The 27,539-nt window shown below is 38.9% G+C and overlaps 1 protein-coding gene across 2 annotated transcripts in view; it reads right to left on the bottom strand.

Moving 5' to 3' along the window:
* The window catches only part of RBPMS (RNA binding protein, mRNA processing factor), a 294,262-nt gene that overhangs the window by 21,318 nt on the left and 245,405 nt on the right, over positions 1 to 27,539 (bottom strand). For both annotated transcript variants that reach the window (XM_089669979.1, XM_089669978.1), the window contains 2 exons: positions 20,815 to 20,884; positions 3,016 to 3,121 (listed from right to left, as the gene is read on the bottom strand). In XM_089669979.1, coding sequence (XP_089526105.1) covers positions 3,076 to 3,121; positions 20,815 to 20,884 — 116 coding nt within the window. In that variant the 3' untranslated portion in view covers positions 3,016 to 3,075. The remainder of the gene's footprint in view (positions 1 to 3,015; positions 3,122 to 20,814; positions 20,885 to 27,539) is intronic.

Raw genomic sequence — 27,539 nt, forward strand, 5'->3', positions numbered from 1 at the left:
TGGCTGTTCCTGTGCAGCAGGGTCCGCATTGACTTCAATAGAGCCATATACCAAGACTCTCCAGTCACAATATACAGTTCCATTCATAGTAATGGGATTCAGCACACAGATGTGACCAGAGCTGAAGATATTTTTAGTTTTTGGGAGTAAGAGGTAGGTAAGTAGGTTTAGCCAAAGTTTATAAAAAAAGGTACATCTGCCTTTTACTGGCACTGTAAAATTAAAACTGAGACTGCAACGTAGGGTTATGCATGCAATTCCTAATAAATACAGTATTTGCTATAAAAATGTACGTAAATGAGCTGTTTTATCAATCTCATGTAAACTAAGAGAAAGAGCTTAATCTTACAGTGTGTCCAAAGAGCAGTGTGATAGTTTTTTCTTATTTTTAATACTTCTTGTATGGTAATTTTTTGCATACAAAATTTTTTGCCCAGATGTGTCAGAATGAAGCAGCTACAATGAATTGAGCTGAACATTTTCCAGAAATGAAGCACACATTCAATATGGCATTCTTACATTCTTGCTAGAGCTGATTCTTGGATTTGACCATATACTGTATATCTTTTATAATGGATCAATACAAAAGCAACATTACTATGCCTAGCATAATATAAGAAAATGGCATGCATACTTTAATGCATGTCTGTCTTCCTCTTGTAAATGTCTGTGCTATACTGTATAGCCACTAAATTCTTAAAAGTATATCAGCGAGATACAGGTCATTACATAGGATAATCAAGTTACCCCCATATAGTATGGCTTTAAATGATTTCACTTTTTTATTCAAATAATAAATTAAAGCAGGGCTCTCCAAACTACAGCCCATGGGCCACATCTGGCCTGCTACAAGATTTTATCCAGCTCTCAGCTAATGTCAGTGACGTGTCCTCAGACTCATAGAATGAGGATTCAGATCAGTTGGTTCCATATTTTGATGGGGACCTTGATGTAAGTGAGGCTTCAAAGCAATAATATCATGACTATTCTTTACTCGATTAATTTGGCCAACAATGGAAGATCCCAGAGATGCATCTTCGTTTGATATACAGAATGCATTTGACTCCCTTTCCTGGAACTATTTGTTCTATAACTATGAACATTGAGGTTTCAGGCAACATTTTCTCAAATGGATTACAGCTGAATACATTCACCCTTAAACCCCGATGCATACACACGGGCCGAATATCAGCCAGTATCACCTGGTTCAAACGAAACTGGCCAACATTCCCCATATGGAAGAAAAATATATTTTAAATGTATTTTAAAAATATTCTTCCCAAATATATTGCCATATATTTGAAATACTACAATTTTGGCCATATTCAATATATTTCCAAAAAATAATCTGAAGAATATATATTCTTAAAATATATTCTTCAGATTTTTTTTTACATATAAAAAAGTAATTTTAACATATATTTTTACATATATTAGTAAATGCATTCCAAAAGTGTAGATTTGTATTTTTAAAGACATACAGTATATTTGAAAATGTATTTTTAAAAATATTTTTCATATATTTTGTAAAAACGCATTTCAACATGCAGTATATATATTTTGAAATATATTGAATAAGGCCACAATTGTAGTATTTAAAATATATGGCAATATATTTGGGAAGAATATTTTTAAAATATATTTCAAATATATTTTTCTTCCATGTGGGTCGGCCCATGTGTACACCAGCTTGACCAGCTTCTGTCTACTGGGAATGCTGGAAAACTAAAATTGGATCAGCGCTGGCAGCCAATGGATGTGTTCTGGTGGGTGGAAGGGGGGTGGCAGCCTCCTGTCAGAACACAATAGCTCAGTGGGGAGATAGCTGTACTAAAATTGGATAGTTAGTACAGTGAGCTCCCCCCGAGCCTGCTGGGTTGAATGAAAGATTGCTGGTAGCGTGTACCAGGCATTAAGCCTACATTAAATGTGGCAGTTTCCCCTTCAACTATCCAGTCCCATTAAATCAATTATAACATACTGTAGAAATGGAAAGGACTTCATATATTCTGCCTAGGAAAGCAGGTGGATGCATGGAAGGTGAGTATTAGTGTGTGGTGGTTGCTGAATGGGCAACTGAATTTGTTCAACCTAAAAACCTTCCAGTAGCAACCCCCCAAAACACTTACTTTGCTCCTCTTTTGATCCAGCACTTTGCCTGAAAGCAGCATAGCTGCTCTCTCTTCACAGGACTCAAAGGCAGCTGTGGGAAAGATTGGCTCCTGCTACTGTCAATCAAATCCTGTGAGGATTTGGGTCTATGGACACACAGAGCCCAGCTCAGGAGCAAGCCCACACATCTGATCCCATCGCAAACACTTGCTATGGGGGCAGACACAGAAAAGGAGGAGCCGAGAGCCCCGACACGGGACTCCAGAAGAGGAGGTTTGGGATCACTCTGTGCAATACGTTTGCACAGAGCAGGCAAGTATAACATGTTTATTATTTTTAAAAAAATTACCTTTAATAATGCTTTAAGTAGAACTTCTATTTTAATATTTCTTATGTTACTACTGTAATTTGAAACTATCCTTAAAAACAGAGTTGGCTTTCAGAAAAAAAGATTATGCAAATATTTCTGGGGAAAATGCAAAATGAAGTATATTTAAAATGAAACTGCTGCATGTAACCCCCAACCCTTCCCCTCCAACCTGGAGCATGGAGATGGTAAAAAGAGATTGGGTTTTTTCTGTTAAAAAAGAGGAGGGAGAATTAATTAGAAAAAATACTACTTTAAATCCTAATTGAACTACTGTGCAGAGTTCATCTTCTGTTTAAGAGTATAGATTGGTGGCTGGACCATAGGCTTAAGGCATTGTCTCTTTTACACTGAGCTCAGCCCCACAAGGTCAGATCACAAGCACGCCCTGCCTTAGTCATCACATTGTTCTAGTCAGAATCCTGAGGTCAGTCAAAGCGCACACAGCATGCATTAGGGAATGTATGGAAATAATGACTCATGCCCAGTACACTGTCAAGATTTTACAGTGTGGTCTCTAGGGCTCGGTAACTCACCAGCACACTGTTGTTTTCATGAACAGCCTGAGACTCCAGTGGCCAACAAGGAAGAACACATCAGTATCCACAAGACAGACTGTAGCCACCATCACACACCTGGTACCTGTAAAACAAAATGTCCCATAAGTTTCCTGCACTTACACAACATTCAAAGCATCTAAGTTCATGAGAATCTGTTTGTTCATTTTTTTTTTTAGATTTATAAGTGAACAGGATCTTAATGAACAAATGAATAAATCTGTGTTAATATTTAAAAAAAAAAGAAAATTGGCAGCAGAGGGAGTATCCTCAAATCTGTAAATGATATATGTCACATCAAAGATTATTTGCACATTTTATAGCAGTAACTCAAAATCTGCCACAGTACATGATCATTTTCCTTTAAATGGTTAGTCCATCAGAAAGCAATATTTCAAAGTAGAACTAAAGCCAACACTTTTTTTCTTTCGTTTTCTGGGCAGCACAGCGGCTAAATGGTTAGCACTTCCGCCTGGCAGTACTAGGGTCGTTGGTTCAAATCCCAGCCACGGCACCTCCTGCCTGGAGTTTGCATGTTCTCCCTGTGCCTGCGTGGGTTTCCTCCCACACTCCAAAAGACATGCTGGTAGGTTGATTGGATCCTGTCTAAATTGGCCCTTGTATATGAATGTGAGTTAGGGACCTTAGATTGTATGCTCCTTGAGGGTTAGGGACTGATGTGAATGTACAATATATATATGTAAAGCACTGCGTAAATTGATGGCGCTATATAAGTACCTGAAGTGAATAAATAATAAATATAGTGTATAGGGGGGGGGGGGGTTATACTTACTGTCAGTTTCTTGTGTGTCCGATTTGGGAGATTACATTTCACTTCCTGTCCCATAGTCAAAGCAGGAAGTTAGAGGAAATACCTCCAAAGTCAGTAAGTTCCTGGTTATCACCAGGGTCACCAGAACTAGTGTCCCCATTGTAAAAGTTCCTTTTTACTATTCTTCTGGTGTCAACCCAAAATTAGTGCTTTTCTTTTACTTTCACTTTTGATAATGGTACACATGATAAATAGAGAGGGTCAATATCTCTAATGGGGACACAAACCTCAATGAAATAGAAAACCCAATGGGGTTTCTAATTCCTCTACATTCTATCCAAAATGGAAAAAAAAAAAAAACACTAAGTTTGCCTTTAGTTATTACTTAAATATAGTCTTACATGTCTAGAATACTCCAACTTCAAGCCAATACTTCCAACCTCTTGCCTTGGGAGCTATGGGTGTTCCTATCCATATTTGGATATTCAAGCACCTCCAGCTGCACTCGTCATACTTTGTGTATGCGGTTTAATTTACCAGGAATTGTGGGAAGCCCTTATAATGACCACATTAGATGTGCAGACTCAAGAACTAAAGAGTTAAAACTAAAATCTTAAAATCAAGAAATTCTAAAATCTTACAATTAAATTCTAAAATCTTAAAATAAAAAAACAAAAATCTTTTAAAAAAAAAAAAAAGTCCCCAAGAGTCCCAAAACAGTAAATTCATATTATGCATTGTAAAGCCAAAACTTTATTTTTTACTTAAGCAGAATAATATTATCAGGGTCCCTCTTAGATTGTAAGCTCCAAGAAGCAAGGCCCTCCTAACCCTCTTGTATTGAACTGTATTGTTGCTGTATTGTCTCCCGTTCTATTGTAAAGTGCTGAGCAAACTGTTGGTGCTATATAAATCCTGTATAATAATAATAATAATACAATTTAAAAATGATCGGGCTGCTCCCAAGCTTGCAAAGAGTCATTGGAATAAGAGTTCACCCCTACAGACATAGTACTAAAATGCCCCTCCTCCTTATGGAAAGGTTGGGAGTATGTACTAAGTATATAGGCAAAGGATATAGAAAAAACACAATAAGGGCCTCCTGCGCTACTAAAAAACACAAATGATAATAAAGAGGAGGGGGCTGCTAGCACCCAACCATATACCAAATGGATAATTGCAAATTATAAAAAGTATGGTGCAGCGCTACCCTACATATTACCATGACTTATAGCAAAAAACCAAATATAATAATACAAAACGGTATTAAAACCCAATATAACTCATACCAAATATATCCTAATGGTGACTAATCATTATCCTCAGTGCATACAGTGGATAAATATGCCACTCACTCAACAATCATGAAGAGAACTGATCCACTAGGGGATCCATAGTGAGATGGAAAAGTGAATAAATGTTAAAAATAAACGCCAGTGAAGGAGAAAAAAAGTCCTGATCGGACTACAATAAAGTGAAAGATATTAATAACTAAAAAATAGTGAATCCCTAAATGTGGGATCAATTATCACTCTAACAATATTGGTGAATAAATATTGAAAATAAACGCCAGTGAAAGAAAAAAATTCCTGATGGGACTACAATAAAGTGAAAGATATTAATAAATATAAAAATCTCCTAGATTGTAAGCTCCGAGGAGCCTCCTATCCCTCTTGTATTGAACTGTATTGTTGCTGTATTGTCTCCTGTTATATTGTAAAGCGCTGAGCAAACTGTTGGCACTATATAAATCCTATATAAATCCTGTATAATAATAATAATAATAATAAAAAAATGGTGAATCCCTAAATGTGGGATCAATTATCACTCTGACAATACTGGTGACCACAAAGGCTATAAATTGCCTAATAAAAGTGAAAAATAGGTGAAAAGCTCCGTGAATCCCTAAATATGGGATTTATTATCACACAGTAGTGACAAGTGCAGTGATTAAATGACATAAATATGATAAAAAATAAATATACATAATAAAAATATATCACCAGAAATGATTAACCAAAAAAACTATTTTTAAAAATTATCGCATGAAATAAGTTCAAAAAAAAAGAAAAAAGTTCAAAGGTGCGTAAACACCAAATATTCTAACGTCTTCAGAAAGTGTAGGTGATAAAGTGAATATGCACGACAACCAATAGGAAATAATCCATAAACAGCTGAATTGACCCTCACTTCCTTGAAGCGACCCAAAAGGGCCAAAACGCCTGTTAAGAGACACAAGTGACCTTCCACGGTTTGGTCCCCCCTTCGAGGATAATATCTGTCCGCAGCGGTGATATCCCCTTCACAGGTTAATGGAAGAAGCAGCAGGATCCCCTCTAGGGATGATATAGTGAGATACCAGCCAGCTCACATTAGGGTCAGGATAAAGACAGAAAAAAGATCTCCCATAGTGTAAATCTGTTTTAATATGCCTTTAAAACATGTATAGCCAATTGCCCACTCACTTTTGCACAGAATAAAACAAGCTGTAAAACCTCATGTTATGGCTGTACTTGCATGGGCTTTTTGGGTGTAGCAAGATGGCGTCCGCGCCGGAAATACATCACCATACTTTTTATAATATGTAAGCAAAGGAGAAGCCCTTGCGACATCCCCAGCTACACATACTATGAGGAATAACTATTCAAAAATGATAGCTAAACCTTTTTATATCGTTACTTTTCTCCTATACTAGTTTTCAGTAAAGCAAATGTAATAATTTGGGGGTTTGAGGAAAAATTTAGTGTCATTAATCCGCTCTGGATGTTAAGTAGTACATTTATCATAGAGGTTTATACATCAACTTCATCTCTTAGATTGTAAGCTCCAAGGAGCAGGGCCCTACTAACCCTCTTGTATTGAACTGTATTGTTGCTGTATTGTCTCCCTTTATATTGTAAAGTGCTGAGCAAACTGTTGGCGCTTTATAAATCCTGTATAATAATAATAACCCAGGTTAAGTGCCAAAAGAGGGACAATTTCACCTAATAAGGAACATTTAGGTGCTACGACAGTAAATGTCTACTACGTATCAAATCACTTCATCACAATTCTCTGACCTTTACACTTGTATACACCATCCATTTCTCACAGGTCCTCACACCTTGTGACAACGCCAAGCTTAGTGTGGCTGACATCATGTCACAAACATCCCGTACAAAGACAGATCAGAAGACAGAAGTGAGCCTTTACTTGTCATCAGGTAATGTAAACGCTCAATGTGAATAGAATGCATATTTACCTATTTCATGCACTGTTTTCCTTTGCTCATTTCTTACTTTTTTTCTTTTCTTTTATTTATCGTGTTCCAACGTGTGCTTTCAAAGACCTGAATATCAGGTCATAATAGTGTGATATCTACAAGCTAGTCTGTTTTCTTTACAAAACACCAGTCTGACTGTTATAAGAGACTGACACAAGTTTGTTTTGCTCTAGTTACCCTTACTGTCAGAGGGGTCCACCGGCTGTCAGCAGTTGTACAGGAATACTATACTCTAAAAATATCACCTGCAAAGGATATTAAAGTGGTATTAAACCCAAAAACAAAAATTTTATATGTTGCAGCTTAACAATCTGTAAGGCTTCATGCACACCTGGAGTTTAAAAAAAAAAAAAAAAGCAACAGAAAAACGCTGGATTAAAAAAAACGCTCAATATTAGCATTATTGTTCCAGTGTTTTTCAGTTTTTGTGCTGGTGTTTAGTAGTGAATAGCGGGTTCTTAAGGAGTGGGCGGCCACCGTGTCTTTGCTGACAGCTAACTGTACACAAAAGAATGCTGGCTTTGAAAAAAAAAGAAAAGTTTTTAAATGCATGGAGTTTCCCCCAAATCATACCAGACCTGGAATTTGAGGGGAATCCCAGGCCAAAATTAAAAAAACAAAAAAACAAAAACAAAACCAACACAGCGTGGGTCCCTCCCAAAATCTATACCAGACCCTTATCCGAGCATACAGCAATGAGCGACCGGCAGTTTATTTAGTGGAAACTACAGTATGAAGCAGAACTGTCAACCAGCGGGAGCCATTATTGGGTGCAGATTTTTTTTTTTTCTTTTAACAATGGGGACACTAGTCTGCGGAACAACGTTCATCGTGACTGACGATGGATCTATACCAGGGGACAATTTTTTTAAATTTATTTAACCTGGTTCCTGTCTTCATTTACACTTTTTTGGTGAATGAGTAGGGGTACTATGTACTAGTACCCCATACTCATTCACATGGTGGGCAGGATCTGGGGCCCCCTTGCTTACGGGGTCTTCAGATTCTGATAAGCCCCCCCAGAAGGGGACCAGCATGAGGGAGGTCTTTGATGTGTAAATGAGAAGGCTTCACAAGGAAAGGATACGTTTATAAGAGAAGCAATGATTTAATCTGGAAACTGAAAGGGAGATATGTAAAAGCCAGAATTGTTGTACAGTTTTGTATTGTATAGTTTAGTATAACTAGAATTTGGGGTTCAAGAACTCATGGCATAGGATGAGAGGGTATTAGCCTAGCTGCAGCTTTTATAACATGTTTGACTAATGCTAGTTGATTTATCCCTATCACTGCTTGAGCCATGTTTTAATTTTTTGCACACGTTAAAAATTCGCATTTTAGGCCTGAAGTTTACTTGAAATTCCAAAACTATTAATTACTTTCTGAATGCAGAGACCCTTGTAGAATGAAAAGGTTTCAGTTGCAGTATTTTAAGGCAACAAAATATTAGCACAACTTTACCAAACCCATATTTTCAGCAAACAATACATTCAAATTTGTTTTATTGTGCACAAAAACAATATAATACTCAGATTTTTTTTTAATATACAGGTGCATCTCAATAAATTAGATTGTAAGCTCCAAAGATCAGGGCCCTCCTAACCCTCTTGTATTTAACTGTAGTGTTGCTGTATTGTTTCCTGTTATATTGTAAAGAGCTGAGCAAACTGTTGGCGCTATATAAATCCTGACTAATAATAATAATTAGAATATCATCAAAAAGTTAATTTATTTCAGTAATTCAATTCAAAAAGTGAAACTCATATTATATAGATTTATTACACACAAAGTGATATATTTCAAGCATTTCTTTCTTTTAATTTTAAAGATGTGCACTTGCATGAAACACACTGGGTCGAGCTTTGTGCGTGAGGTCATACTGCCATATCAGAATCCAAGTGGTAGCTGCTAATGATAAAGGGTTTTTTATATCCCTCTTGGAGGAACGTGACAAACCTGAAGTCACGAGGGGCATGATGTAATGCGAGGAGCCGGGTGTCGGACGCTGTAGGAAGTGATTGTGGCTGTATACAATATTTGTCTTAAAGGAGCGTTGATCTGTAACTATATGTAAGTGCAATACTTTTAATAAACAGCTTCGTTTTAACTACTACACTATGAGATGCTGTTCTGGGTTTACTTGAGCATTATGGAGGAGTAAGAAGGAGTGATTGCCCATAAGATCAGGGAAGAGAAGATTGATTGTTGTTTCTAAGTAGGAGAGATCATTCACCCCATAGGGGAAGAGTGCATCCAGACCTAATAACATATGTTTTTAAGTCGCACTTCGGAGGTGAGCGCATTATTATTAAGGTGATGGGAGTCACAGTTGCATGAAGGTGACCATTTTGGTTTCAATCACGGAAGATGTATGAGCTGCACTAAGGAAAATTATTTGGAATTGTGGACTTTCACAGACTGGTTATGCTCACTTTATGTTCTATCACTGAATACTTTTTATTACACAGAGGTGCATTGTTGTATATTGGTTTAACAAATATTTATGTATTTATCTTATGTATTTATGTCACATGCATATATATATATATTTTCATTTTTTTATTTAGTTTGGTTGGCAAGGGAGCGCCGCATATATTTTTCTATAAATGCACCACTTCGCCCAGAAAATTGTTGCAATTGAAAATGATTAGGCATTCTCATGTTTATTTCTTCTGTTTGTTTTGGTAGAACACAAAAAAGTGGATACGCAAAAGCCAAAGCTGATTTTATTGGCACCCTCAATTTAATATTTGGTACCACACTCCTTGGAAAAGATAAATGAAATCAATGACTTCCTGTAACCATCAATGAGTTTCTTGCACCTCTCTACTGGAATTCTGGACCACTCTTCTTTCTCCAACTGCTCCAGGTCTCTCAGATTGGAAGGGTTCTTTTTCCCAACTGCTGTTTTGAGATTTCTCCACAGGTGTTCTATGGGATTGAGATCTGGAATCATTGCTGGCCAGTTCAGTATTCTCCAACACATTGTCTTAAACCATTTCTGCTTTTTGACATGTGCTTTGGGACATTGTCCTGCTGTAAGAACCATGACCTCTGACAGAGACTCAACTTTCTGATACTGAGCCCTATATTACACCCCAGAATTCTTTGGTAGTCTTCAGATTTCATAATGCCATGCACATGGCCAAGACATCCAGTGCCTGAAGCAGCAAAACAACACAAAACACCAGTGAACCTCCACCATGTTTGACTGTAGGGGCTGTATTCTTTTCTTTAAGGCCTTATTGCCTTTTTTGTTTTGTCATTCCATAGCACATTCTCCCAAAAGGATTTTGGCTTTCTCAGGTAAGTTTTGGCAAACTCCAAGCTGGCTTGTACCCTGTGCCTGAAGGTCAGCTTGATTTTGTCTAGAAGTTAAACAAGGTTCTTTAGCCACCAATCCTTCATTGCAATCTTTGATTAATTTTTCTCTTTTGCCAACCTCCAGGGAGATTAGCTACAGTTCCATGGGCTGTAAATTTCTTGACCATGTTACGCACAGTGGACACAAGAACATTAAGATCTCTGAAGATGGACTTAAAATTGTCCATGCTTTTCCACAACTTTTGTTCTCAAATCCTCAGACAATTCTTTGCTGCTCTTTCTCTTCTCCATGCTGCATGTGGCACAGAGAGACACACAACAGAAAGGTTCAGTCAATTTTTCACCATTTTAACTGGTTGCTGATGTGATTTCTATGATGTCAGCACCTTTTAATTGATACAGGTGAGTTTAATTACAAATTACAGGAGCATCACAAACTTGGAATCCAATTATTTCTTACAATTTGAAGAAGTTGCCAATAATTTTGTCCAGTCCATTTTTGGAGTCTTGCATGCTTGAGGTGATAGTAGCCGTATTAGTAAAGGATCTTATGTTGGCGAAACAGGACAGAAGTTGCAAACAAGGATGAATTTGCACAGACATACCATCAAGGAACATAAAGAAGATGACCTCTGCACACCTGTAGGACACCATTTCACACAACCAGGCCACACAATGGGAGACCTCAATGTTTTAGTTCTGAAAGGAAAATTCAAATCCATTTAGGAAAGAAAAACTTTTGATCTAAGAATGATATTTCTATTTGACACAAGAGATAACGGCCTTAATTTGGACATGGGATTCCTCACTCATTATCCAACAGCTTTATGACTATTAGCTAGCTTGACTCCCTCTGTGTGAGTGTAGTATCCCCCCTTCCCCCTCTCCTTTTGCTGTATCTTATCTGTAGCGGGTTTTTTTTTTTTTCATCCCTTCTAACATTCTGCTTAAACTTTGTGATTTGTAATAGTACTGCTTGGACTTTGAAGAAGGGGACATACCCCGAAAGCTTGTCCTCAAAATTGTATGTTAGTGCAAATAAAAAAAGTATCACGGACAGTACTCAATTGTTTCTGGAGTCTTGCATGAAATGTGTCAGATTTGGCTTTTTGTTTCTTTACTTTATTTTGTCATACCAATACAAGCAAAAGAAATGCCTAAACATTTTTAATTGAAAGGATTATCTGGGCGAAGTGGTTCAATATCTAATATTGTCTAACAGAAATGCAGGGGTGCCAATATTTTTTTCCATGACTATAGCTTACATTAGTATTTTACTTGTGACATGTATCATTTTTATGAATAATTTTATTACTACAGTATATCTAAAGCCAAAGCTGTTTTCTTTCATTTTGGATAGAGTAGAGGAGGACTGAAACCACTGCCATTTTTTGTTTGCCATCTGTGTCTCAACAGAGATATTACTCTTCACTTTTCATCCTGTAGGCTTAACATGAAGCTAAAAATTTTTTTGCAATGTAAGAGATATCCCCTCCTAGACAGTTGTCACAGGAACAAGTGCCCCCTCTATTCATGTTCTGGTGGCATCTTAGAATTGTGGATTTACCCTCACTATTCATGTTCTGGTGGCATCTTAGAATTTTGGATTTACCCTCACTTTCAATCCCAGGGAGACTGTGATCAGGACAATTGGAGAGTATGAATCACATTAATGGGTACACAGGCAGCATTAAAAACCCGACAGTGGTTCTAACTATTCACCTCTCTATATTGATATTTTTTCCTATGTGGCATCACAGACCAGAAATCCGAAGAATATAGATGTAGCAAGTGCATAATGACCTAGATAATTCCCCTTGCAACCCAATCACAAAGATTCCATCTCGCCACCTGTCCCTGGAACTTCAGACCCCAAAACAGGGTGGTCATCACAATAGTGAGACATAGATAGCAATACCAATTACAGGAATTCTACCCCTGTCTCAAAAAATAGATAAATGTAATTTTTCCACAATGCAGAGCTGTATAATTACTTCCTGGCCCACTGACCCCAATCATTGGGACAGAAAGTAGGGTGGAATAGTAAGCAGCAATAAAAAGAAAACCTAAGAGAGATTATAATCCTTCTCCATTCTATCATAATCTAAAAAAAAAAGAAACATTTTTGGCTGTAGCTGGGATCTGTTACAAATCTATACTGTTGCATACTAATGGAGCTACATAAAATTATCAGGCAAAAGAGCACTGTACAAATCAAATTGTAAGTGCTTTTATTTTACAAGATTCTTCAAACAAGATGTTCTCGGGGAAGGTATAAACTATGCATTGCTGTAAGAGAGATATTAAAACTAATGTGAATGACCTAAGAGTGGAAGGTATGCGACCCCACTCATTTCAGAGCAGTGACATCACATGTATGCATCCCTCCTTTGCTGCTTACTCTCTTCTGGAATGTATTAAAGGATTAGGAAAAGCAGATAAACAAGGATTTAACTCATTTTCTGCTGTAAATTAGTTGAGGACTACTTAATCTTCTCCATATGTTTGCTGAGGACCAGTAATAGTTCAAGGACAAATAACTCCCAAATTTCACATTTTGAAAAATAAAACATTAATGGGATTTGCTATTTGAAGCATATTAAATTGATGTTCAACTGCAATGAAGATCATTAGTAAACATGGTATACAATTACATACCTTTCAGTTGCACTATGTTTTTAACTTGGTATATCTTTTAGTTGAAAATGTTTTTTCTAGCTTTTCTGTTTATGTTTTATGTTTTCATTTTTTAATAAGCGATAAAAAAGTACTGAAAGTGAACATAAGTGCCCCATAATTCAGAAACCCAGGGTCCTTTATCAGCAGCCTGAAAACTATAACTTTTGCCTTTTTAAGAAATATATATGAGTCCATTATAAGTCCACTAGGCTTCATAACTTCCTGGTCTAAGAGGATGCTTCCCTTGTGTAAGTGGATGCTTCCAGGGCATCATCTGCACAAACAGCAAATGTCCATGTTGGAAATGTAAAAGATGAACAGCAAAATATATATAACATAATGCACAGGCAGGACATGAACCTAAAAGTATATTAAAGTATCTCAGACACAAAGCGTGAAAATTACCAAGATGTATCTCCTTACCAAGATGTATCTCTAAATTATCATGCTTTCTATCTGCACTATTTACACTGGAATTTGCTATGCTAAACAGAACATCTAGAAAATTTTAATTATGCCTAAGCAATACCCTGAAATATTCATTTTAATTTAAATTCCTGAAAAATTCCTGTGCATAGGTTCTCCTGTGCCCTGAGCCTACAGGTTTGTACAATGTCTGCTGAGTGAGATCTCAGGTATTGCTACCTGTGACCTCTAGTCTCACAAGCTTTGGAGTGAGGTTTGGTGAGGTTACTACTGTGTGGTCTGATTGAAAGAAAGCTGTACCCAAAGACCTGCAGTGCAAGGATCTCCCTGCTCCTACTTCATTCTTAGGATCCATGAATTCTGTACCTGGGGCAAACTCTGACATGAGGAAAGTATTATGGTTGCCCTCAAAGGGCCGGCTGTATCTGTAAGACTAGATTTCCAGAGCACCCCACCCCTCATTACATCAGATGTCAAAAAGCCAACACCCTACCTAACATCACCATGCAACCACTTTGGTGGCAGAGCTGGAAAGCAGAAAGTGCAGGGTCTGGAGGAGGACCAGAGGAGGAGTCTGCTGAATGCTGAGACCAGGGGAGGCAGAGATGAAGGGGTGCTGCAGCTGTACTTTGACATACAGAATTTGACAGAGGAGTTCTATTCTCCTCTCTGCTGCTGACTGCTGAGACAAGGTGAGGGCAGAGACAAGGGGGTACCAGCATGAGAGGTGTAAGGGCCACATGAAATGGCCTGGAGGGCCATATTCTACCCGTGGACCTTGTATTTGGCACCTGTGGTATAAAAGAAGAAAAAGTCCCTGATACAACACACCATCACAAGCCAACAGTCACAAGAGTGAAGGTAGCCTTAGCCTGCCTCAGCCTACTCTTGTGACTGTCAGGTTGTGATGGTGTGTGGAATCTGGGATCTTTTTCTTCCTTTATACCATATATAATGAGCCAGGATGGGCTCTTCCCATACCTGCACTCTTTGTGTGGGTCAATGGGTTTGGATGCATAGGGGCCTGGAGCGGCACCCCTAGTTCTTTGGTGCAGATCCACAACTTGTGTCAGACAGCACAAAAAGTTAAGGGGAAACATCCCAAACCAACAGGGATGCAAACAGTATTCAAAGGATTCACCTTTGGGAACATGTTACGTGTTCCACCCGTTTTTATGGTGGAACATGTAACATGTTCCCATAGCTGCACCCACTGCCCCCCCCCCTTCCCTCTGACAGATAATACAGGGAAAAGTTTCCCTGTACTGTCAGATTTAAAACCAGCACAGCCATGTCTGACTCCGCCCACACGGTCACATCATTCATTTATGGACTTCCATGAATGAATGAACTGCAAGTCCTGACAGCCTTAGTGGCTGTGGTCTTGTACTTTTCAATGACCTACCACGGTTCTGTGGAGCGCCGTGGTAGTTCATTGAAGCTTCCTGTCAGAATATCTGCTTGCTTGTACATCCCGTACGGCAAGCAGATATTCTGACAGGTCTGCAGGAGACCTGCATGGCATCAGTGATCTGCTGAACGTTGGTGCAATGCTTTCCAGGCTCCTTTGGACAAAAATAATAAATGCTCGTTTTTTTACCTGCAAAGAAAAGTGCATTTATTAATTTTGTCCAAAAGATGACATTATCCTTTAAAACAAATTTGTTCAGAAAGGGCTAGAAACTCAGTTTTGTATTACTGTCTATGGGGTTGGTTTACTAAAGGCAAATAGGATGTCCACTTTGCAAGGGAATTTTCACTTAGTTTAGTGAATGAGGTGGGAACTTTGCTGCCTTCCAGCAACCAATCATGTGCTATTCAAAATACTGTTCCCTTAGTTTCCCATGCACATGCTTTGGTATTCTTTGCAAGGTGAATTTTCACCACATTCACTGGGAAGGAAATGGGAAAATTCCCAATGCAAAGTAAAAAGCCTTAGTAAATCAACCACTATGTCTCCACTGGGGAGTTTTCCCTTATTTTTTCTATAAGTAGCAGTTGTCAGACAGAAAAGGAAGTGGCAGAAAATCTGAGACAGGGTCCAACCCTTTTGTATTCTATCCAAAAATTGTCTGAAAATTCTTCCTTTGCAGTAGTGATTTACCCACACTGCTAGCATTAACCAATCATTTTGGTCTAGGAGACTTGGAAGGGTATATATATTTACCTGATCCTCTGCTCCTCCACACAACTAGGCCAGTCCCTGCTGCGTCCTCTTCCCCATGCTCCAGTGGTCTAAGGTCCTGGCGTCATCAAAATCAATGTAGGGACTATAAACCTGCATTAGATTTGAGGATGTCAAGGGACAGTCTACTGCCGGAGAACTGGGAAGAGCCAGCTGCTGGGAGAACAAAGGGTGGGGTAAGTAAACATACTTTTACTGTCCCCTAGACTAAAGAAGAAATTAACCCTTGCAATACGAGTGCAGCCCCACTGCAAGAGAGAATCTCCAGGTTTCCCAGGGTTGGACTTTAATGATTTTTAATGATGACATAAGTGCATTAAATGGTGTTTTCTTGTGTTCCCCTGGTGTTCAGCCCTACGTAACCACTGTGTCTAATTGTTTCCTCTTGATGCCAAAGAAAATTACCCGTTCAGTCATGCTGCAGGCAAATAATGCTACTACTCAGTATATTTTTATTCCATCATCTTTAATTTTGAACATCTTGCAGATGGTTTGACTTATTTTTCTTTGTTTTATTGTACTTCTACTGACCATTAAACATCTTTCAAGGTTATACTAATAACAGCATAGAGTAAAGGTGACATTTGCATGATTAATTTGTGTTTTATTTATTCCTGAGGTTTAGAACTCAGATTAGAAGGAATAATAGGTGATTCAAGGGAACACACACATACACATAAGGTACGAGCTACAAAGGCATTTTTTTTTTCCAGAGACACTTAAAATGTCATGGGTGAATGGGGAGGGAATGAGGAATGCAGGGAGAACATGCCTTGCGGATAATAACCAATAGAAATTAAAGTAAATATTTATCGGTTGATCACAGGAAGAGGGGTGTTTTATCTTTGTAGTCAACCACCTGTCAAATATGTTTTGGGTTACAGAAGGGTCTCAGATTCCTCTGTCTATATTTTGCTGGTAATTAGTGACACAATGCCAAGTGCGCAACATTTTTTCCCTAATGAATTAATTTACTGTTGCTGCAATAGTACAAACATGCTGCTAATGTTTTTTATCATAGCCTTTTTTTTGTTTTTTTCTGCTGGGCGCTGTTGCACAATTTTCCTGACAACACCTCCTGCTAAGAACATGATGTAGACTAACAGGCGTAAACTTGCACCATGTGTGCTTGAAGCATCATGGAATGTGTATATATAGGGTACAGAGGGACATGTTCACAGATCCTTTACTGGAAAATCTGAGTGTTGAAATTGTAAGTATAACAATTGTTTTTCCAGGTAACGTAAACCAGAACTTAGCTGTATCTGAGCACTACAAATTCAAAACACTATTCCATTCATTTGTAATATTCAAACCAAACTCATCCATCTATGTCTCCATGCTTTATTTTTTTGAGAAATCACTTTAAATAACATTCCCTAGCATTTATAGCTGCAGCCAACTTGGGTAAGGGTAGATAATTAACGTTTAATTTACTTCCTGGAATCTATCTGCCCTTAGTTTAGGCATGCAGACAGGAGGGTGTGCTCAGCTGAAAAAGCCCCTTCTTCCCTTCAACGGATGAAAGAAAAAATGATCATGAAGACTCCTGGGATGTAAGACATCACTCTGGTCTATGCCAGAAACCAGGAAGCAAAGAAATGTAAAAATAAGAAAAAAGTTTAAAACAAGTAAATATATTAAGGATTAAAAAATAAATAATGTTGATTGAGGGAAAAGAGTTCCACTTGTATTATGGTATTAAATCGGTAGTAAACTCCGCTTTTGGGCTTGTACTTACATGTAAGCCTATTATAAGGTGTACCTGTAGGTAGTGAACTTGTGGTATTTAGGAGATATTCACACGGGATGAAATCAGTGACACCACTGGTGCATGCACTCTGAAGGGATGGCCAGGGGTGGACTGACAACTCATGGGGCCCCCTGGGCAATAGAGGATCATGGGGCCCCTGTGTCCTTGCCCAAACTCAAAACTCAACTCAACTCAAAAAAGCCTATGAAAAAAGTACCAGGGGCATCTCATGGGGCCCCCTACTGACCCCAGGCCCTCGGGCAGTGCCCGAATTTCCAAATGGTCAGTCCGCCCCTGGGGATGGCATACTCATGCTGTCCCTTCAGAGCTCTGTGTCATGGCTGTGACTACCGCATGTATGTATGTATGGGAGTGACTTCATCACAGCCATTCCAGCGGCTCCACCCCATGAACCCAGAATGATATCACAGTGTCAGCGGTGACAGCGTGCCATTTCATTTTAAGGTAAACATGCCTTCATGTGCCAATATGTGGTGCATACTAGCACATTATGGCTTAAACCACGCAGGGTTCATGATGTTTTTTTGACGTTTTCTATCACTTTATTAAATCTAATATTAGAACCTCAGATTTTTTTTTTCTATTTTTCTTCCCCGTTGGAGAGATTTATCTTTATGTTCGGTCATGGAGACCACACAAAAAAGGAAGGCATATCTGCTTAATGGAGACACAAACGACAAAAAAGCCCAATAGGCATTATAACCTTTTCCCACCCTATCCCAAGCTAACAAACTGGCATTCTACATTAAAAGATACTATATATACACAGTATAAAGTCTTGTAGGCAAGCCAGCAGTGGTTTAACATGTCAAGAAAGGTTGGCTTTGGGTGGAGACATTATTGCATGAAGTCTTTTTTGACAAATACTAAATACAAAAAGAAAGAAGAGCTAAGTTTTGGTGTGCTCCTTACATTTTTAAAATTGACAGAAAGTGGTTGCCTGCACCTGGGTTGACCATGTGTGAAGAAAGGAGCAAGCCTTGAGCAGAACCATAGGTTTGACTATATCATGCTACTGATGTTGACATACTCTCTTTTTGCCAGGGAAATCTACCAAAGATCACTCTTTATGGAAGAGTAATAATGTCCCATTAAGGACCCCCTTACAGATTGATCGAAAAATAGTAATTAATGGCTGCACTTAAAGTGTAAATCCAGGTAAATGTATTAAAGTTTTGCTTAGTGTGGGAAGAATTAGAACCTCTGCCAGAATTTTATCACTGCTTTCGGCTTGGGGGAGGTTGTCACTGGGACTCAATCCAGAACTAAAATAAGAACTTTAGTTGGAGTAACTTTACCTTACTTCAAGCATAGGAAATGACTATGCACACTATTTAGAAGCCAACATTTTACTTCCTCTACTTAATATAAATACTACACTCTCCAAACTATGAGCCCAGAGAAAAGAACGAAGATTTGACACATATTTCAATCCCATCTGGACTAGAATGTGTCAAATATGAGGCTCCAACATTCAATAGATTTAGGTGCCATATTAATAACCTGCTTTACATTTACACTATGGAATGCTATGGACAGCCTTGTTGCTCAATGCTTGCTATAATGGCTCATAAATGCTGAGATAACTGAATAAGATCAATTCATAGAAAAGATACACTCACAGACTTATTCATGGCAGGGCACCAAAAAAGAAGATCGCAACTCACTTTCACTATGCCATTTCTTCTTAAAACTTGTTATGAGAGAAAATGTATAAAGTTTGTTTAAACAGTGATAAGACGCAACATGATGAGGTCATCTGTAAAAGATCCCTTTATAGACCAATGATGTCACTCGTAACAACGGACATAAAACATAAAATTTATGGGTGTCAATGGAGGCTGTCTGCTTATTGTTTATATCTGTTCTTGAGAAGCAGATAACGATACATTATTTGCACAGTTCATGTGCAGAGTTGCTTATGTGATCTACCACTTTAATTAAACACGCAGCCATGATATAAATCATAAGTGAAATAGATGAAGATAAAGAAAAATACAAGACCACCTCTGAACAAGTTTGCCAACAATCAGGTCACTTGGTGGCAGATATATTTATTTATTTAAGGTACTTATATAGCGCCATCAATTTACGCAGCGCTTTACATATACAGTATATTGTACATTCACATCAGTCCCTAACCCTCAAAGGGCGTACAATCTATATGGAGTCATTTCCAACACCCAACTAAGAAATTACAGTTTCCTCCATTTCCCATATATGACTGTGTAGCTTTGTACACCAGCTGGTAAAGCATAGGGAAAAGGGGTGGAGTCCAACTTCATAGAGTTATGGACCGTGAAAGGCTGGAATCTTGGTCAACCTTTTATTGTTGCATGGGTCTGCCCCCATTCTGGAGATTTTCTTTCACTTCCTGTCTAACTGATGTCAAAGAGGAAGTGGGGGGAATTCATACTGGGGGCATGCACAGCAATTAGATCAACAAAAACACAGGGAAGGGTTAGAAACTGTCAAGTTTTTGTTGTCTGAATGTGCATGGAGATTTTGTGTCACCTCCTTTCCAGATGAAGTCAGAGAGAACAGGAAATAAGGTAAGACCTCAAGAAGAATATATACAATATATAAATCCAAACAGAGGTCCTCATCCATCCCCAATTTATTCAAAAGTAATAAAACAATTGGCTTTACTAGGTTGTTGTTGTCAGTGTCTAATTTATCTTACAAAGTGTATCTCCACTAAAGCAGCCAGGAGGGTTTGTAACAGCCAGGTCAGGATATTTCATAAATCAAAACGGATGGGTTTTTGCTTGATATGTAGAGCTCATTAAAAGGTGGCCTTGTTGTATCTTTATCCAATCTGCAAATTATATAAATGATAGGAGCAGAAAGACAAAAACAGCAGGAATACCTATTTTTTAAGAGGCAGTGATGTCCCAGTCCATGTAAACTGCTTGCAATAATTGAGCAATGTACATAACAAGGGATGGAGAGCATTTAGGCTGCATGCAGATAGGGGCATCTAGCTGCTGGGTATCCCTACTGGCATTTTAGTGTGCCTGGGAGGGACAGGTATAGCATTCAGCCCTGCTGCCTGTCAAAGTCTATGGCAGGCTACGGCTAGACAAGACTGGATGCTATATGAGTGGTACTCGCACCCCCTGTGTTCAGGGACAAATGCCTGGAAGGCAGAACCCACCCATGTGCAAGGGGCCTTAAATGTAAATTCAAGTTCCATGTATTTTCCAGCATACAAAAGGGTCTCTATGATCCAGAGCAGATAAATGTTCAACTATTTCTTGAGTTCCAATTTGAACTGTTTGAAAACACGGTATGAGTAAGTGTTACAAAACATACGAGAGAGAGAGAGAGATCATGGGAATAAATAATGTACTTACACATTACTCAGCAGAATTGGCGGGACTTCCAGCCCTGAGAAGTAGCATCTGAGGGAGGCAGCCAACGCACCTGAGAACAGGACAAATATATTTTAAATTACATACAAAACTATAGCTGAATAATAATCATTTGTTAATTTGCTATACTATGTGCTTTATAAACCTATTTTATGATTTAGCTAGTCACAGAAAAATTGTAAATATAAAAAATATAATCACTTTTGTATTTTTGTTTTGGAGATTTCCCGTTCACTTCCTGTCCTATTAAAAGAGCATGCAGTTAGGGGAAATCTCCCCAAAGTAATGGAAAATCAGAGCTTTAAGCATTGTTACTGGAATGGGAATCCTCATTGGGAAAGCTTTGCTCCAAAGACAACTGCAAAATTTAGAATTCCCCTCACTTTGTGTCCTTGTTTGAACAGTCACCAGGACAGAAAGCAGGAGTAAATCTCCCCATTAAAGACATAATCAGCAATAAAAATATGATGGGTAAAAACCCTCAACTCTTTCCTTGTCTACCCAACTTTGGACTGGAATTCCACTTTTCCTCTATTCAACATAATTCATACATTGGTGTTGCAATAATTGTAAAAGGAAACTCCAGGAATTACAACACTTTAAAAAATTTGCTAAATTAAAGGGGGTTAGGGGGTGCCAGGAGAACAGATATCGCTACACTCTCAGTGCTCTGCTACACAGCAGCAATTCTACCAGCTCCTTCCCTCTGATGTCACGTCACAGAATACTGTGGTGTTGATTTACTAAAGCTGGAGAGTGGAAAATCTGGTACAGCTCTGCATAGAAACCAATCGGCTTCCAGGTTTTATTGTCAAAGCTTGATTGAACAAGCCGAAGTTAGAAGCTGATTGGCTACCATGCACAGCTGCACCAGATTCTGAGGGCTTCAGGTTTAGTAAATTTCCCCCTATGTATTTAACAAATAGGTTCACAGAATGCAAAGCATTCTGTGACTGGGCAAGAGGAGAGGAGGCAGACTCTTGGAGACCGGAAAGTCGAGCATCGGAGTACCGAAAGTATAGCGATGGCTGTACTCCTGGCACTCAGTAAAAATGGAAGCAGTACATAAAAGAGATAAGTCAACGAGGTATCATACACCTTGTTGGACTATAAGCCAGCACATTTTTGAAAGTGCTGTGATTCCTGGAGTTCTTCTTTAAAAATGAAGGGCCTTATTTATAAAGTGGTGAATGTGACATTTACCAAACACAGCAGGTGAGTCAATTAATGTGATTTAAAACACATGCACCAAGAAAATTTAAATGCAGTGAATGTTGTGGAATGTCACATTCACTACCTTAAAAAAAACACCTTTTAATACAGTAACATTATCATGGGCTACAATGATTGGGAGGCCTGTGATGGGATGGTCTCTGATGGAGTAGTCGGTGATGGGGTAGGGGGATGGGGTAGGGGGTCTGTGATGGGGCAGTCTGTGATGTAAAAGTGGGGGAATGGGGGTGGTGGGGATGAACTATGATGTGCACGGAAAACTGTGATGTGAAGGATTTGAGTCATAGCACCAACATAACACTCGGACCTCCGCTGGAAGAAAAAGTTACTGACCAAACCCCTGTGAATTTTAATTCAGTACTCCTGCTCTAGAGGACACCTGGATAAAAGGACTTTTTTTCTCTTCAACATCTGCTCATATATTGCCCACCACTCCCAAAACCCCTATGCTTTATACAGTATAGTGCTTCTGTATATATTCTCTTTCTTTGTCATGGCCAAAAAAATACATGTTTTATAAATGTATTTAGTAAAATAAATATGGAAAGCTGTATACATGTTTGTATTCTTACTTTTAGCCAGCAGGTGGCACCTCATGCTCCTTTCCACGTGTTTTCCAGGCTATCCTTATCTACTTTGCTAAAAAAAACAGAGTCTAATAGCTCATTTCTCCTCCCTTCCTAACAGTTAAAGAGTCTCTGTCATGAGAAATATGGAGGTTACCATGGCAGACTTCTCCTTTGAGAATACTAGTTCCCTGATTGATTTTTTGGTTTCAATAGATTCTGATTTTGAGCGGATTTGGAATTCTGACATGTTTCTGACACTCATTTTTAGTATGCTTTTTCAATTTCTGCGATTTAAAGTTTTGAAGCCAGACAACTAGATTTTTCCAAAGGAGGACCGGTAATGGCAGCCCTTTCTCATGACAGAATTTTTTTTAGATGGCTACTACTATATCTACAACTATATCAGAGAACGAGAGTAAACTGCTCCCCCTGTGATCTCTCTTTTGCTCGCTTTGTAAAACCCATCATACTCTGTGAATCCTATACTATAGGCACACCCTGTATTAAATGTTTATTTGTAAAACATAGATAGTATATAATTAGTAAGATATAAAACATCAATTAAAAGTTAAAATGGTAAAAAATGCAATAAAATTGACCCATGCAAGGCAACCAAAAGCTATCACTGCTTAATATTGTGCTACAGATAACATTTCCAGGGGGAACAACCCTATATTAATCCTATTTTAATAGCAACAATCTCAGGCTATAATGCAGTAATATTAACAATTCTCCAACACAAAAACCACCAGAGCGAACTAAGGTTATCAGTTGTAGTGGAGTAATATTTAATCCATGTGGCGATATGAACATCTCTGTTCCAACAAAATCTAATATGCTGCACTGTCCGATGGTTTGAGGTTAGGATTTACAAGTTTCTGATGAAACCAGTACATTCCAAAAACTGTTAATTCTAGAAATGGTCTATGAAACCTGTTAGGCTTCTGTGAGGCTAAAAGAACAGAGTGGGCCTAAGTTCTTTTCCTTGGGTGGAGGTGCTCTGCTCTGCTTGTAACATTTTATTTTTTTTTTTTCTATCAGATGTTAGTTAGTAAATTTTTTCCCCACCATAAAAAAAAAAAAACACAAACAAACAATAGATACAATACTCGTCTCACAGGGCATCACAAAAACAAAAGAAAAAACACAGATCCCACACAGCTAACATAATAGCTCTTTAGAGCATACTGATATATTAGTGGAAAGCTACAGCCATAAACAACTTCACCTATAACTGACCATCAAAACATTATTATTATTATTATACAGTATATAGCGCCAATAGTACATCAATACACGAGGGGTTCGAGGGCCCTGCTCCTTGGAGCTTACAATCTAGGAGGAAGGGGATAGTGGTACAGGAGAAAATAGCTGTGGGGGATAGAGTGGTAGGAAGAGTGGAGGAGTTCAGTAATTAGCCAAGGGTGGGGTAGGCTTCCCTGAAGAGATAGGTTTTCAGAGTGTGCCTAAAGGTGAGGAGAGTAGGTGATAGTCTGATGGATTGGGGTAGGGCGTTCCAGAGGATGGGGGAAGCCCTGGAGAAGTCCTGGAGACATGCATGGGAGGAGGAAACCAGGGAACTAGAGAGTAGGAGGTCTTGTGAGGAGCGGAGAGTACGTTTTGGGTGGTATTTGGATACCAGATCGGTGATGTAGTTTGGGGCAGTATTATGAACAGTTTTATACGTCAATGTTAGAATTTTGAATTTTATCCATTGGGCAATCGGAAGCCAGTGGAGGGATTGGCAGGGGGGGTGGCGGATACGGAGCGGTTTGTAAGGTGGATGAGTCTGGCCGCAGCATTCAAGATAGACTGAAGCGGGGATAGCCTACGGTGAGGTAAGCCGATGAGGAGGGAGTTACAGAAGTCAAGGCGTGAAATAATAAGGGAGTGAAGGAGTTGCTTAGTGGTTTCCGGGGTTAGGAACGGACGTATTTTGGAGATGTTGCGGAGGTGAAGTCTACATGAGTTTGTCAGCGATTGGACCTGGGGCTGGAAGGACAGATTGGAGTCAAGGATGACACCTAGTACTCTGGCTTGAGGGGTGGGACTGATGGTGGTGTTGTTGGTCTTGATGGAGAAGTCAGGGGGGAGGGGGGGGCGCAGGCTGGGGGGAAAACTAGGAGCTCGGTTTTGGAAAGATTTAGTTTGAGGAAGTGGAGTGACATCCAATCCGATATGTCGCTCAGTAGGCTTGTGATACGGGCGGAGACTGAAGGGGTGACATACATACATAAACACAAAAAATTAGAGTAATCCAATGTTTTATTTTAACAATTTCTCTGATTGGATTTAAGACATGAGTACATGTACAGTCAGGTCCATAAATATTGGGACATCGACACAATTCTAACATTTTTGGCTCTATACACCACCACAATGGATTTGAAATGAAATGAACAAGATGTGCTTTAACTGCAGACTGTCAGCTTTAATATGAGGGTATTTACATCCAAATCAGGTGAACGGTTTAGGAATTACAACAGTTTGCATATGTGCCTCCCACTGGTTAAAGGACCAAAAGTAATGGGACAGAATAATAATCATAAATCAAACTTTCACTTTTTAATACTTGGTTGCAAATCCTTTGCAGTCAATTACAGTCTGAAGTCTGGAACGCATAGACATCACCAGACGCTGGGTTTCATCCCTGGTGATGCTCTGCCAGGCCTCTACTGCAACTGTCTTCAGTTCCTGTTTGTTCTTGGGGCATTTTCCCTTCAGTTTTGTCTTCAGCAAGTGAAATGCATGCTCAATCGGATTAAGGTCAGGTGATTGACTTGGCCATTGCATAACATTCCACTTCTTTCCCTTAAAAAACTCTTTGGTTGCTTTTGCAGTATGCTTTGGGTCATTGTCCATCTGCACTGTGAAGCGGCGTCCAATGAGTTCTGAAGCATTTGGCTGAATATGAGCAGATAATATTGCCCGAAACACTTCAGAATTCATCCTGCTGCTTTTGTCCGCAGTCACATCATCAATAAATACAAGAGAACCAGTTCCATTGGCAGCCATACAAGCCCACGCCATGACACTACCACCACCATGCTTCACTGATGAGGTGGTATGCTTAGGATCATGAGCAGTTCCTTTCCTTCTCCATACTCTTCTCTTTCCATCACTCTGGTACAAGTTGATCTTGGTCTCATCTGTCCATAGGATGTTGTTCCAGAACTGTGAAGGCTTTTTTAGATGTCGTTTGGCAAACTCTAATCTGGCATTCCTGTTTTTGAGGCTCACCAATGGTTTACATCTTGTAGTGAACCCTCTGTATTCACTCTGGTGAAGTTTGTTCTTGATTGTTGACTTTGACACACATACACCTACCTCCTGGAGAGTGTTCTTGATCTGGCCAACTGTTGTGAAGGGTGTTTTCTTCACCAGGGAAAGAATTCTTCGGTCATCCACCACAGTTGTTTTACGTGGTCTTCCAGGTCTTTTGGTGTTGCTGAGCTCACCGGTGCGTTCCTTCTTTTTAAGAATGTTCCAAACAGTTGTTTTGGCCACGCCTAATGTTTTTGCTATCTCTCTGATGGGTTTGTTTTGTTTTTTCAGCCTAATGATGGCTTGCTTCACTGATAGTGACAGCTCTTTGGATCTCATCTTGAGAGTTGACAGCAACAGATTCCAAATGCAAATAGCACACTTGAAATGAACTCTGGACCTTTTATCTGCTCATTGTAATTAGGATAATGAGGGAATAACACACACCTGGCCATGGAACAGCTGAGAAGCCAATTGTCCCATTACTTTTGGTCCCTTAATAAGTGGGAGGCACATATGCAAACTGTTGTAATTCCTACACCGTTCACCTGATTTGGATGTAAATACCCTCAAATTAAAGCTGACAGTCTGCAGTTAAAGCACATCATGTTCATTTCATTTCAAATCCATTGTGGTGGTGTATAGAGCCAAAAATGTTAGAATTGTGTCGATGTCCCAATATTTATGGACCTGACTGTATATACTTTGAAGTGCTCTTTAACGCAAACTTGTATTGTAAGAACTAGGTAGACTGCAATTGTAAGGCTCCTTCTGAAAATGATTGGCTATAATGCAGGTCACCTGTCAAAACTTTGTAAGGCACTGACCCAGAAGAAGTATGTAAGTTCAGGAGTCCTGGCTTTACTCTGATTGCACTTTTGATAGGCTAGAGACAATGTATTGAAGTTAAAAAAAAATCAGTGTAAGAACCAGTATTTTCAAAGAGACATCAACATGATTATATACTGTAATTCATTTTTTTTGTATGATGGGCTTTTTTATGGTGTTCTCCAGGTCTTATTTCCGACATGCACAGCTGAAAAAGACTGTCACAATGCAATATTTGTTATATAATGACTTTTTATATATTTATAACATAAGTAAATGATTTATTAAACCACACATTTCAAAGTTGGTTGTATCTTTTAGAAAACACAGTGGCTAAATGGTTAGCACTTCTGCCTGTCAGTAATAGGGTTGTTGGGTTGAATCCCAGTCACTGCACCTCCTGCCTGGAGTTTGCATTTTCTCCCTGTGCCTGCGTGGGTTTGCTCCGGTTTCCTCCCACACTCCAAAGACAAGTTGCTAGGTTAATTGGCTCCTGTCTAAATTGTCCCTAGTATGTATGTGTATGTATGAATGTAAGTTAGGGACCTTAGATTGTACGCCCCTTGAGGGTTAGGGACTGATGGGAATGTACAATATATGTGTAAAGCGCTGCGTAAATCGACGGCGCTATATAAGTACCTGAAATAAATAAATAAAACAAAAGACACACTTTTAGACTACCATTAGTTATGTTAAGAACTATGATTTAGGGGGCATCCTCTGGTAGCAAAAGACACTCTATCCTTCCCTGACTGAATCCATATCCTGTGAACACTAGAGAAACTTTGGAGATCTGTAGGATCTGCATCAAGT

The sequence above is a fragment of the Staurois parvus genome, unplaced genomic scaffold, assembly GCF_062004578.1.
Source record: "Staurois parvus isolate SC_StPar_1 unplaced genomic scaffold, SC_StPar_1.0 ptg000086l, whole genome shotgun sequence".
NCBI classification, from domain to species: domain Eukaryota; kingdom Metazoa; phylum Chordata; class Amphibia; order Anura; family Ranidae; genus Staurois; species Staurois parvus.